This window comes from Ostrea edulis, chromosome 8, assembly GCF_947568905.1.
Source record: "Ostrea edulis chromosome 8, xbOstEdul1.1, whole genome shotgun sequence".
Taxonomy (NCBI): domain Eukaryota; kingdom Metazoa; phylum Mollusca; class Bivalvia; order Ostreida; family Ostreidae; genus Ostrea; species Ostrea edulis.
Window position 1 is genome coordinate 41,123,217 of NC_079171.1, and position 15,353 is coordinate 41,138,569.

At 34.3% G+C, this 15,353-nt stretch overlaps 1 protein-coding gene across 1 annotated transcript in view; it reads left to right on the top strand.

Annotated features, from left to right (window-relative positions):
• The window catches only part of LOC125682840 (multiple epidermal growth factor-like domains protein 6), a 90,933-nt gene that overhangs the window by 40,657 nt on the left and 34,923 nt on the right, over positions 1–15,353 (top strand). Inside the window, exons 5-16 of the mRNA XM_056147618.1 lie at positions 3,766–3,900; positions 3,997–4,134; positions 6,224–6,358; positions 6,455–6,592; positions 8,681–8,815; positions 8,912–9,049; positions 9,946–10,080; positions 10,177–10,314; positions 12,405–12,539; positions 12,636–12,773; positions 13,670–13,804; positions 13,901–14,038. Coding sequence (XP_056003593.1) covers positions 3,766–3,900; positions 3,997–4,134; positions 6,224–6,358; positions 6,455–6,592; positions 8,681–8,815; positions 8,912–9,049; positions 9,946–10,080; positions 10,177–10,314; positions 12,405–12,539; positions 12,636–12,773; positions 13,670–13,804; positions 13,901–14,038 — 1,638 coding nt within the window. The remainder of the gene's footprint in view (positions 1–3,765; positions 3,901–3,996; positions 4,135–6,223; positions 6,359–6,454; positions 6,593–8,680; positions 8,816–8,911; positions 9,050–9,945; positions 10,081–10,176; positions 10,315–12,404; positions 12,540–12,635; positions 12,774–13,669; positions 13,805–13,900; positions 14,039–15,353) is intronic.

Genomic DNA, 15,353 nt, shown 5'->3' on the forward strand with positions numbered 1-15,353 from the left:
TTGTTATAGTCATACATCATAGTACCGCTAACCCGACAAACATTTTTTTTTATTTTGAATAAGTTATTGAATGACGAAGTATGACCAAACTGCAGATTGAACTTTATGGAGCCCCGTGCTAACATTACTTATATTTTTCAATGTATCAGAAGGGGAATGTTGTCGGATAAGTTGTGTAAATTTCTTGACAAGCAATAAAATAACAACAAAAATGGTGCTTAAATTGTCCGATTACGAAAACCTTAAATTGGGACCATGTGTGTGTTTGGTGGTGGTGGTGGTGGTGGTGGGGGGGGGGGGTAGTAGTCTGAAACTGTCTCAATTTCCCCTTCCGACTTCAATTTCTTAAATCGTGCAGTGGGTAGGTCGCTATAAGCTACACGGCTAAATCCTTAGCTTTCAAGTTTTCAAAGCACACTCTCTCCGATTCTATGTGCTTGTAATCAATATTTAAGGATGTAAATCCTCGGTGTCAAATACAACTAGTTCATGAAAAAAAACAACTAATATCAATATAAGGAGAAATGACTTAACGATTATTTGCTTTTATTCATATACGCTATCGATTATTAAAATCTTTAATTTAATCTTTAGATGCATTAGATAATGAAAGCAAGAGAGAGAGAGAGAGAGAGAGAGAGAGAGAGAGAGAGAGAGAGAATTCAAGTGGTAATCATTGATTATAATATTCATGAATGTATGCAGATACGGGAAGTTTAATACGTTCAGTATAAATCTTGAAAGTATAATTTCTTTCTGATTAATTATTCATCCCCTCTCATTCTGATATATTTTTTTAATTTCCCATTTTGTTTTCTTTACATGTTAAAATTTTCGGCTGGTCCGGGTTAGGACTAATGAATGAGCCCCCCCCCCCCTTCTTCTAGAACGATGTTACGTGCTTAGCTGTCGATCTCCCTCTCAGTCAAAAATAAACTAAATACATGCTATACATACTGCAACATCATTGGATTTACTGGATAATTCTTCGATTTCACCTTCATAATACATGTTAATGCAAGCGGACTATTTAGGCTTTTTTTTCTATCTTCGCTAGCCGAGATTATTCGTCCACAAAGGTACAGTTGACTCAAAACCCACTGCTAGCGGAGATTAGATGAATTTTACCCCTGTATTATGTTATAACTGACCAAAACCTAGTACGTTTGTTTTACAACTTTCATTCAGAAGACGCGCAATTAATTGTTGAGTTACTGAATAAACGAAAAAACGTCTGCATTTTTATTTCAACCGTTGTCAACTGTATACTTTGTGAAATTTCAAGACTACATGTACTTAATTCAATTGGATCTCATTATCATTATGCAATGGTATACAAAAATATAAAGACAAAAGGCTTTTATATATACATTTAATAAATAATACATGTATGGGTATTATAGGTAGGGGAGCACATTTTATTTTCTTATTTTCTTAATGAAAGTACGAAATTTTCTAAAGGTTTGTTTAAAAGTAAAGATATTTTTAATATTTATTTGTTCAGGTGATAAAAATTTGATTCTTTGCTCACATTGCTTCACAGTTGAGTACATAATGAAATCCATATCCAATGCAAACATGTGTTATTCCTACCACTTGTCGGTACATTGTTTCACGGCACGTGCAGCACAATTTCGCCAAATAAAAGAAGGGTCATGAACAACGACAATCACATGCCAGTAATTTCAATTTGATAAATAGCAGTTCAAATAAATGTGTACCATAAGCAATGGTTTATTTTTACGTAAAGTTTTCATTGTAATTAGGAATATATGATTAAGGTCAGCTATATACATGTACATGTGAACGTCTGCAGGGAAGTCTACATAGGGATATGTACCAAAAACACCAACGTATCATTAAACAACAATTACAAGAATTGAATGATTGATAGCTAATTTCTAAATAATTAATGGGGTGGGGGTGTGCTTGCTGGCCAAGCGAAAAGGTTTTTTGGGTGAATATTTCGGAAATTATTTCTTTGTTTTATCACACGGAGGTACACGGTGGCATCGACGGAGGTACAGGTGACATCCACGGAGATGCGCGGTGGCATCCACGGAGATCCTCCGTGGACTTCAATGTCTAGCTCGCGCGGAAAAATAGGACTTCAACGGTGCCGACAATTTTAAAGGTCCGCCGTGTTTGGGGCAAATTTGTTCCATCGCGATGCGTGGAACACGCATAAAACTCGTGTCGTGTACTGTACATGTGTGATTATGTACACAGGTCAGGTACCTCATCATTTGTTAGGGGCTCTAAACAGCTTAACATTGGCCACATCTCCAGACTAGGGTCATAGGGTCAGGTACAGCTATTCTGATATCATTATCAGTGGGTTTTAATGAATTCATTCTAAATTCCCTGTTACAACTGATGTCACCAGCGTTTTCTTCTTGAAAGAGTGTTCAAGCCATTGTAACCCCATAATTTATTTGTAGTTTGAAAATGCTCCGATAGATATGTATCATTATATTATGACCCTATCACTGATAGAAGTATAAGGCCTGACACAACTTAGTCACTAGTAGTAGTAGCCTGTTGTCCACAAAATTAAATAAGGCAAGGGTATTCAGACTGTCGCAATCATCAAGTTGCTTTAGGAGGGGTCGAAGAAGGGGGGGGGGGGGGTCCTAAATATCATCTCGGTACAATTTTCTCTCTGTGGATCCATGTAGTATATTATGGAGACAAAATATTGATATTTTTAGGATGTAATTAAATTGTACAGTTCCCGGCACATAGTATTACGGAGAACTATGTAAGGAGACCTGTGGTAACTGTAGTGACAGAATGACGTGTAACCATGTTAATGAAACCTGCACAAACGGATGTGACGTCGGATTCTATGGAGATGAGTGTAAAACGCGTATGTCACTGAAATTTAAAATGTTAAGCCATTTTGAAGTTTTTAATGATATAAGAAATTATTTGGTGAAAGAGTCAGATTAAAATGCATCTTCGAATTATAAAGACGGTGGTTTGTTGATGAAAAGGATCTACATTTTTATTTTTGGAAGAGATTACAATTTCGGTATTTTATATAGGGAAAAATAATGATAATGTGGGGGTACCCCACGGCTTTCCATAATGAATGGATTATATCCGCACTATTTTTTCCTGCGTAAGGAAGTCTGAGCCACGGATTCAAAACAAATTCAATCATCTGGTTCTACAATACTGTGGATCATCTCCACATTAAGTGAAAAGAAGACGTATGAGATAAATACGACATCTATAATGGCGTATTTTGAGATTTTAGTTTATCGGCAAGCCTCGCGAATAAATACATCATATCAACTCGTCGGATAAACCAAATATCAAAACACGCAATATAGATATCCTCTATGTATCTTTTGTACACAGAAAAAGCTCGTAAAGATATCATCGTGGGTTGAATCTATGGATGGTGATAACGATGGATGGGTATTCAGATTTTGGAATGTCTAACTTTATCTAAAATATTAATAAAGCTTTACAATGAAATATAGTTGTTTTAAACTTTGTATTATGATAAAATTAGTCTGTAGTCTATATAATTGCCGTGTACGATTCTCGGGTTTTAATATTTAATAGATAAACATTTAATTGTGTAATATTTCATTGTCTCATAATCCATACTATTTATCCTCACATTATATATTTATATTTCATTGTTAATTCAAACAGTATTTTACTCTGCAAATATTTTTCTAGGAGTATCCTGTGATTAGTTTCTAAGAATTTGATTGTGTTTTATAAGACTTACCTCCCAATTCTACAAAGGTTGTCCTGTACCCGGTTACTACGGACTTAACTGTTCCATTCCTTGTGATGATACAAACTGTCGATACTGTCACTCAGAGACTGGAGCCTGTTACAGATGTAAACCTGGATACCAGGGACATCAGTGTAAACTACGTATGTCTGTTTCAGTGTTATGTACATTTTTCAACTAACTTGTTTCGCGTTCTTCAGGATTGTCCTTTGTTATTCCATGAGGTATTTCATTCGTAGCTTGCAGTCCTCAGTATTACGGAGAACTATGTAAGGAGACCTGTGGTGGCTGTAGTGACGGAATGACGTGTAACCATGTTGATGGAACCTGCACAAACGGATGTGACGTCGGATTCTATGGAGAGGAGTGTAAAACGCGTATGTCACTGAAATTTAAAATGTTAAGCCACTTTGAAGTTTTTAATGATATAAGAAATTATTTGGTGAAAGAGTCAGATTAAAATCCATCTTCGAATTATAAAGACGGTGGTTTGTTGATGAAAAGGATCGGGGATTGAACCCGGGTCGTCCACGTGAAAATCGAACACGCTAACCATTGCGCTAGTGAAGATCGTTGCTTCAATAAGAAAATGACAGTATTAATACTATCGATATTAATTTGAATGCATGTAGAAGTACATATGTATGTGCCACTTATAAAGTATATAGATAAAGAAATAGGGAAAACAAATTGAATTGATATCAAAATATATATAACCGTTATACAATCTCAGTTACTCCTTTGTCCCGAGGAAATAAAATATGAGAAAATTAATGATTTGTAGTATTAAGCAGATTGAAAAGTTTTTTCTTCACTCATAACAAATGTACATGTATTACATGTACGTTATGCATTCCCTGTACATAGTTCTGCATGCATGAAGGATTATAAAATGTTGATATTGAGAAAATATCGAAATAACGCACGGAACAAATACAAGAGATCATTTGAAGAATGAAATCTCATTTTTAAGCTGTATAAAGTGGGAAAAAAATATTTTAGTAATCTGGGCATTGAATCCGGGTCGCCCGCATGAAAATTTACTACGCTAACCAGTAGGCTAGCGAGGACCTCGCTTCCAAATGAAAATTACGAATATCTAGAGTTTGGTTTGATCAATTTAAAAACAAATATCATATTCAGTATTCTATAAAGAGTATCTATTTATCTTACCTTTATGAAAGAAAAACATTAAGAAACAAAAAAGTTGAAATAATCCATTTTTTAAATTCGCTTCCGGTAGCGACCGGAAGTGATGACGACGTACAAAATAGTGATTCTGCAAATCTATAAGTCATGTTCTATCATCTCTAATAAGTCTCCAGTTCATATCTTTAGCTCTTCCTGTAGATCACTCGCGGACAAAGTTCCATTGGAAAATCAGGAAATTGTCCATAACTTGGAACCGAAATGGAATTTTCCCAATTTTTTTTTTGTGATAAACAAAGTTCATAATATAATGCATTTTTCTGAAAGTTCCACTGAAAACCACTTTACAGTTTTCGAGAAAACTCCTGCACAAAATTTGGTAAAAAAAAAAAATAATAATGATAACTAGAAACTTGTTGCCATAGCAACAAGAAGGTCTTCCATTCTTTCGGTGTCCAGTAGACAACTTTAAATTCTTCATTTGTTATCAAGTGAGAAAAAATATTCGAGTAATCTGGGGATTGAATCCGGGTCGCCCGCATGGAAATCCACTACATTTTTATTTTTGGAAGAGATTACAATTTCGGTATTTTATAGAGGGAAAAATAATGATGATGTGGGGGTACCCCACGGCTTTCCATGATGAATGGATTATATGCGCACCATCTTTTCCTGAGTAAGGAAGTCTGAGCCACGGATTCAAAACAAATTCAATCATCTGGTTCTACAATACTGTGGATCATCTCCAAATTAAGTGAAAAGAAGACGTATGAGATAAATACAACATCTATAATGGCGTATTTTGAGATTTTGGTTTATCGGCAAGCCTCGCGAATAAATACACCATATCAACTCGTTGGATAAACCAAATATCAAAACACGCAATATAGATATCCTCTATGTATCTTTTGTACACAGAAAAAGCTCGCAAAGATATCATCGTGGGTTGAATCTATGGATGGTGATAACGATGGATGGGTATTCAGATTTTGGAATGTCTAACTTTATCTAAAATATTAATAAAGCCTTACAATGAAATATAGTTGTTTTAAACTTTGTATTATGATAAAATTAGTCTGTAGTCTATATAATTGCCGTGTACGATTCTCGGGTTTTAATATTTAATAGATAAACATTTAATTGTGTAATATTTCATTGTCTCATAATCCATACTATTTATCCTCACATTATATATTTATATTTCATTGTTAATTCAAACAGTATTTTACTCTGCAAATATTTTTCTAGGAGTATCCTGTGATTAGTTTCTAAGAATTTGATTGTGTTTTATAAGACTTACCTCCCAATTCTACAAAGGTTGTCCTGTACCCGGTTACTACGGACTTAACTGTTCCATTCCTTGTGATGATACAAACTGTCGATACTGTCACTCAGAGACTGGAGCCTGTTACAGATGTAAACCTGGATACCAGGGACATCAGTGTAAACTACGTATGTCTGTATCAGTGTTATGTACATTTTTCAACTAACTTGTTTCGCGTTCTTCAGGATTGTCCTTTGTTATTCCATGATGTATTTCATTCGTAGCTTGCAGTCCTCAGTATTACGGAGAACTATGTAAGGAGACCTGTGGTAACTGTAGTGACGGAATGACGTGTAACCATGTTGATGGAACCTGCACAAACGGATGTGACGTCGGATTCTATGGAGAGGAGTGTAAAACGCGTATGTCACTGAAATTTAAAATGTTAAGCCACTTTGAAGTTTTTAATGATATAAGAAATTATTTGGTGAAAGAGTCAGATTAAAATCCTTCTTCGAATTATAAAGACGGTGGTTTGTTGATGAAAAGGATCGGGGATTGAACCTGGGTAGTCCACGTGAAAATCGAACACGCTAACCATTGCGCTAGTGAAGATCGTTGCTTCAATAAGAAAATGACAGTATTAATACTATCGATATTAATTTGAATGCATGTAGAAGTACATATGTATGTGCCACTTATAAAGTATATAGATAAAGAAATAGGGAAAACAAATTGAATTGATATCAAAAATAACCGTTATACAATTTCAGTTACTCCTTTGTCTCGAGGAAATGAAATATGAGAAAATTAATGATTTGTAGTATTAAGCAGATTGAAAAGTTTTTTCTTCACTCATAACAAATGTACATGTATTACATGTACGTTATGCATTCCCTGTACATAGTTCTGCATGCATGAAGGATTATAAAATGTTGATATTGAGAAAATATCGAAATAACGCACGGAACAAATACAAGAGATCATTTGAAGAATGAAATCTTATTTTTAAGCTGTAAAAAGTGGGAAAAAAATATTTGAGTAATCTGGGGATTGAACCCGGGTCGCCCGCATGAAAATCCACTACGCTAACCAGTAGGCTAGCGAGGACCTCGCTTCCAAATGAAAATTACGAATATCTAGAGTTTGGTTTGATCAATTTAAAAACAAATATCATATTCAGTATTCTATAAAGAATCTCTATTTATCTTACCTTTATCAAAGAAAAACATTAAGAAACGAAAAAGTTGAAAAAATCCATTTTTCAAATTCTCTTCCGGTAGCGACCGGAAGTGATGACGACGTACGAAATAGTGATTCTGCAAATCAATAAGTCATGTTCTATCATCTCTAATAAGTCTCCATTTAATATTTTTAGCCCTTCCTGTAGATCACTCGCGGACAAAGTTCCATTTGAAAATCAGGAAATTGTCCATAACTTGGAACCGAAATGGAATTTTCCCAATTTTTTTTTGTGATGATAAACAAAGTTGATAATATAATGCATTTTTACTGAAAGTTCCACTGAAAACCACTTTACAGTTTTCGAGAAAACTCCTGCACAAAATTTGGTAAAAAATAATAATAATAATGATAACTAGAAACTTGTTGCCATAGCAACAAGAAGGTCTTCCGTTCTTTCCGTGTCCAGTAGATAACTTTAAATTCTTCATTTGTTATCAAGTGGGAAAAAATATTCGAGTAATCTGGGGATTGAACCCGGGTCGCCCGCATGAAAATCCACTACAATTTTATTTTTGGAAGATATTACAATTTCGGTATTTTATATAGGGAAAAATAATGATAATGTGGGGGGTACCCCACGGCTTTCCATAATGAATGGATTATATGCGCACTATTTATTCCTGCGTAAGGAAGTCTGAGCCACGGATTCAAAACAAATTCAATCATCTGGTTCTACAATACTGGGGATCATCTCCACATTAAGTGAAAAGAAGACGTATGAGATAAATACAACATCTATAATGGCGTATTTTGAGATTTTGGTTTATCGGCAAGCCTCGCAAATAAATACACCATATCAACTCGTTGGATAAACCAAATATCAAAACACGCAATATAGATATCCTCTATGTATCTTTTGTACACAGAAAAAGCTCGTAAAGATATCATCGTGGGTTGAATCTATGGATGGTGATAACGATGGATGGGTATTCAAATTTTGGAATGTCTAACTTTATCTAAAATATTAATAAAGCCTTACAATGAAATATAGTTGTTTTAAACTTTGTATTATGATAAAATTAGTCTGTAGTCTATATAATTGCCGTGTACGATTCTCGGGTTTTAATATTTAATAGATAAACATTTAATTGTGTAATATTTCATTGTCTCATAATCCATACTATTTATCCTCACATTATATATTTATATTTCATTGTTAATTCAAACAGTATTTTACTCTGCAAATATTTTTCTAGGAGTATCCTGTGATTAGTTTCTAAGAATTTGATTGTGTTTTATAAGACTTACCTCCCAATTCTACAAAGGTTGTCCTGTACCCGGTTACTACGGACTTAACTGTTCCATTCCTTGTGATGATACAAACTGTCGATACTGTCACTCAGAGACTGGAGCCTGTTACAGATGTAAACCTGGATACCAGGGACATCAGTGTAAACTACGTATGTCTGTTTCAGTGTTATGTACATTTTTCAACTAACTTGTTTCGCGTTCTTCAGGATTGTCCTTTGTTATTCCATGAGGTATTTCATTCGTAGCTTGCAGTCCTCAGTATTACGGAGAACTATGTAAGGAGACCTGTGGTAGCTGTAGTGACGGAATGACGTGTAACCATGTTGATGGAACCTGCACAAACGGATGTGACGTCGGATTCTATGGAGAGGAGTGTAAAACACGTATGTCACTGATATTTAAAATGTTAAGCCACTTTGAAGTTTTTAATGATATAAGAAATTATTTGGTGAAAGAGTCAGATTAAAATGCATCTTCGAATTATAAAGACGGTGGTTTGTTGAGGAAAAGGATCTACATTTTTATTTTTGGAAGAGATTAAAATTTCGGTATTTTATATAGGGAAAAATAATGATAATGTGGGGGTACCCCACGGCTTTCCATAATGAATGGATTATATCCACACTATTTTTTCCTGCGTAAGGAAGTCTTGGCCACGGATTCAAAACAAATTCAATCATCTGGTTCTACAATACTGGGGATCATCTCCAAATTAAGTGAAAAGAAGACGTATGAGATAAATACAACATCTTTAATGGCGTATTTTGAGATTTTGGTTTATCGGCAAGCCTCGCGAATAAATACACCATATCAACTCGTTGGATAAACCAAATATCAAAACACGCAATATAGATATCCTCTATGTATCTTTTGTACACAGAAAAAGCTCGTAAAGATATCATCGTGGGTTGAATCTATGGATGGTGATAACGATGGATGGGTATTCAAATTTTGGAATGTCTAACTTTATCTAAAATATTAATAAAGCCTTACAATGAAATATAGTTGTTTTAAACTTTGTATTATGATAAAATTATTCTGTAGTCTATATAATTGCCGTGTACGATTCTCGGGTTTTAATATTTAATAGATAAACATTTAATTGTGTAATATTTCATTGTCTCATAATCCATACTATTTATCCTCACATTATATATTTATATTTCATTGTTAATTCAAACAGTATTTTACTCTGCAAATATTTTTCTAGGAGTATCCTGTGATTAGTTTCTAAGAATTTGATTGTGTTTTATAAGACTTACCTCCCAATTCTACAAAGGTTGTCCTGTACCCGGTTACTACGGACTTAACTGTTCCATTCCTTGTGATGATACAAACTGTCGATACTGTCACTCAGAGACTGGAGCCTGTTACAGATGTAAACCTGGATACCAGGGACATCAGTGTAAACTACGTATGTCTGTTTCAGTGTTATGTACATTTTTCAACTAACTTTTTTCGCGTTCTTCAGGATTGTCCTTTGTTATTCCATGAGGTATTTCATTCGTAGCTTGCAGTCCTCAGTATTACGGAGAACTATGTAAGGAGACCTGTGGTAGCTGTAGTGACGGAATGACGTGTAACCATGTTGATGGAACCTGCACAAACGCATGTGACGTCGGATTCTATGGAGAGGAGTGTAAAACACGTATGTCACTGAAATTTAAAATGTTAAGCCACTTTGAAGTTTTTAATGATATAAGAAATTATTTGGTGAAAGAGTCAGATTAAAATGCATCTTCGAATTATAAAGACGGTGGTTTGTTGATGAAAAGGATCGGGGATTGAACCCGGGTCGTCCACGTGAAAATCGAACACGCTAACCATTGCGCTAGTGAAGATCGTTGCTTCAATAAGAAAATGACAGTATTAATAGTATCGATATCAATTTGAATGCATGTAGAAGTACATATGTATGTTCCACTTATAAAGTATATAGATAAAGAAATAGGGGAAAACAAATTGAATTGATATCAAAATATATATAACCGTTATACAATTTCAGTTACTCCTTTGTCCCGAGGAAATAAAATATGAGAAAATTAATGATTTGTAGTATTAAGCAGATTGAAAAGTTTTTTCTTCACTCATAACAAATGTACATGTATTACATGTACGTTATGCATTCCCTGTACATAGTTCTGCATGCATGAAGGATTATAAAATGCTGATATTGAGAAAATATCGAAATAACGCACGGAACAAATACAAGAGATCATTTGAAGAATGAAATCTCATTTTTAAGCTGTAAAAAGTGGGAAAAAAATATTTGAGTAATCTGGGGATTGAACCTGGGTCGCCCGCATGAAAATCCACTACGCTAACCAGTAGGCTAGCGAGGACCTCGCTTCAAAACGAAAATTACGAATATCTAGAGTTTGGTTTGATCAATTTAAAAACAAATATCATATTCAGCATTCTATAAAGAATCTCTATTTATCTCACCTTTATCAAAGAAAAACATTAAGAAAGAAAAAAGTTGAAAAAATGCATTTTTCAAATTCTCTTCCGGTAGCGAGCGGAAGTGATGACGACGTACGAAATAGTGATTCTGCAAATCTATAAGTCATGTTCTATCATCTCTAATAAGTCTCCAGTTCATATCTTTAGCCCTTCCTGTAGATCACTCGCGGACAAAGTTCCATTGGAAAATCAGGAAATTGTCCATAACTTGGAACCGAAATGGAATTTTCCCAATTTTTTTTTGTGATAAACAAAGTTCATAATATAATGCATTTTTCTTGAAAGTTTCACTGAAAACCACTTTACAGTTTTCGAGAAAACTCCTGCACAAAATTTGGTAAAAAAAATTAATAATAATGATAACTAGAAACTTGTTGCCATAGCAACAAGAAGGTATTCCGTTGTTTCCGTGTCCAGTAGATAACTTTAAATTCTTCATTTGTTATCAAGTGAGAAAAAATATTCGAGTAATCTGGGGATTGAACCCGGGTCGCCCGCATGGAAATCCACTACATTTTTATTTTTGGAAGAGATTACAATTTCGGTATTTTATATAGGGAAAAATAATGATAATGTGGGGGTACCCCACGGCTTTCCATAATGAATGGCTTATATCCACACTATTTTTTCCTGCGTAAGGAAGTCTTAGTCACGGATTCAAAACAAATTCAATCATCTGGTTCTACAATACTGGGGATCATCTCCAAATTAAGTGAAAAGAAGACGTATGAGATAAATACAACATCAATAATGGCGTATTTTGAGATTTTGGTTTATCGGCAAGCCTCGCGAATAAATACACCATATCAACTCGTTGGATAAACCAAATATCAAAACACGCAATATAGATATCCTCTATGTATCTTTTGTACACAGAAAAAGCTCGCAAAGATATCATCGTGGGTTGAATCTATGGATGGTGATAACGATGGATGGGTATTCAGATTTTGGAATGTCTAACTTTATCTAAAATATTAATAAAGCCTTACAATGAAATATAGTTGTTTTAAACTTTGTATTATGATAAAATTAGTCTGTAGTCTATATAATTGCCGTGTACGATTCTCGGGTTTTAATATTTAATAGATAAACATTTAATTGTGTAATATTTCATTGTCTCATAATCCATACTATTTATCCTCACATTATATATTTATATTTCATTGATAATTCAAACAGTATTTTACTCTGCAAATATTTTTCTAGGAGTATCCTGTGATTAGTTTCTAAGAATTTGATTGTGTTTTATAAGACTTACCTCCCAATTCTACAAAGGTTGTCCTGTACCCGGTTACTACGGACTTAACTGTTCCATTCCTTGTGATGATACAAACTGTCGATACTGTCACTCAGAGACTGGAGCCTGTTACAGATGTAAACCTGGATACCAGGGACACCAGTGTAAACTACGTATGTCTATTTCAGTGTTATGTACATTTTTCAACTAACTTTTTTCGCGTTCTTCACGATTGTCCTTTCCTATTCCATGATGTATTTCATTCGTAGCTTGCAGTCCTCAGTATTACGGAGAACTATGTAAGGAGACCTGTGGTAGCTGTAGTGACGGAATGACGTGTAACCATGTTGATGGAACCTGCACAAACGGATGTGACGTCGGATTCTATGGAGAGGAGTGTAAAACGCGTATGTCACTGAAATTTAAAATGTTAAGCCACTTTGAAGTTTTTAATGATATAAGAAATTATTTGGTGAAAGAGTCAGATTAAAATGCATCTTCGAATTATAAAGACGGTGGTTTGTTGATGAAAAGGATCTACATTTTTATTTTTGGAAGAGATTACAATTTCGGTATTTTATATAGGGAAAAATAATGATAATGTGGGGGTACCCCACGGCTTTCCATAATGAATGGATTATATCCGCACTATTTTTTCCTGCGTAAGGAAGTCTGAGCCACGGATTCAAAACAAATTCAATCATCTGGTTCTACAATACTGGGGATCATCTCCAAATTAAGTGAAAAGAAGACGTATGAGATAAATACAACATCTTTAATGGCGTATTTTGAGATTTTGGTTTATCGGCAAGCCTCGCGAATAAATACACCATATCAACTCGTTGGATAAACCAAATATCAAAACACGCAATATAGATATCCTCTATGTATTTTTTGTACACAGAAAAAGGTCGTAAAGTTATCATCGTGGGTTGAATCTATGGATGGTGATAACGATGGATGGGTATTCAGATTTTGGAATGTCTAACTTTATCTAAAATATTAATAAAGCCTTACAATGAAATATAGTTGTTTTAAACTTTGTATTATGATAAAATTATTCTGTAGTCTATATAATTGCCGTGTACGATTCTCGGGTTTTAATATTTAATAGATAAACATTTAATTGTGTAATATTTCATTGTCTCATAATCCATACTATTTATCCTCACATTATATATTTATATTTCATTGTTAATTCAAACAGTATTTTACTCTGCAAATATTTTTCTAGGAGTATCCTGTGATTAGTTTCTAAGAATTTGATTGTGTTTTATAAGACTTACCTCCCAATTCTACAAAGGTTGTCCTGTACCCGGTTACTACGGACTTAACTGTTCCATTCCTTGTGATGATACAAACTGTCGACACTGTCACTCAGAGACTGGAGCCTGTTACAGATGTAAACCTGGATACCAGGGACATCAGTGTAAACTAGGTATGTCTGTTTCAGTGTTATGTACATTTTTCAACTAACTTGTTTCGCGTTCTTCAGGATTGTCCTTTGTTATTCCATGAGGTATTTCATTCGTAGCTTGCAGTCCTCAGTATTACGGAGAACTATGTAAGGAGACCTGTGGTAGCTGTAGTGACGGAATGACGTGTAACCATGTTGATGGAACCTGCACAAACGCATGTGACGTCGGATTCTATGGAGAGGAGTGTAAAACACGTATGTCACTGAAATTTAAAATGTTAAGCCACTTTGAAGTTTTTAATGATATAAGAAATTATTTGGTGAAAGAGTCAGATTAAAATGCATCTTCGAATTATAAAGACGGTGGTTTGTTGATGAAAAGGATCGGGGATTGAACCCGGGTCGTCCACGTGAAAATCGAACACGCTAACCATTGCGCTAGTGAAGATCGTTGCTTCAATAAGAAAATGACAGTATTAATAGTATCGATATCAATTTGAATGCATGTAGAAGTACATATGTATGTTCCACTTATAAAGTATATAGATAAAGAAATAGGGGAAAACAAATTGAATTGATATCAAAATATATATAACCGTTATACAATCTCAGTTACTCCTTTGTCCCGAGGAAATAAAATATGAGAAAATTAATGATTTGTAGTATTAAGCAGATTGAAAAGTTTTTTCTTCACTCATAACAAATGTACATGTATTACATGTACGTTATGCATTCCCTGTACATAGTTCTGCATGCATGAAGGATTATAAAATGTTGATATTGAGAAAATATCGAAATAACGCACGGAACAAATACAAGAGATCATTTGAAGAATGAAATCTCATTTTTAAGCTGTAAAAAGTGGGGAAAAAATAATTGAGTAATCTGGGGATTGAACCTGGGTCGCCCGCATGAAAATCCACTACGCTAACCAGTAGGCTAGCGAGGACCTCGCTTCAAAACGAAAATTACGAATATCTAGAGTTTGGTTTGATCAATTTAAAAACAAATATCATATTCAGCATTCTATAAAGAATCTCTATTTATCTCACCTTTATCAAAGAAAAACATTAAGAAAGAAAAAAGTTGAAAAAATCCATTTTTCAAATTCTCTTCCGGTAGCGAGCGGAAGTGATGACGACGTACGAAATAGTGATTCTGCAAATCTATAAGTCATGTTCTATCATCTCTAATAAGTCTCCAGTTCATATCTTTAGCCCTTCCTGTAGATCACTCGCGGACAAAGTGCCATTGGAAAATCAGGAAATTGTCCATAACTTGGAACCGAAATGGAATTTTCCCAATTTTTTTTTGTGATAAACAAAGTTCATAATATAATGCATTTTTCTTGAAAGTTTCACTGAAAACCACTTTACAGTTTTCGAGAAAACTCCTGCACAAAATTTGGTAAAAAAAATTAATAATAATGATAACTAGAAACTTGTTGCCATAGCAACAAGAAGGTATTCCGTTGTTTCCGTGTCCAGTAGATAACTTTAAATTCTTCATTTGTTATCAAGTGAGAAAAAATATTCGAGTAATCTGGGGATTGAACCCGGGTCGCCCGCAT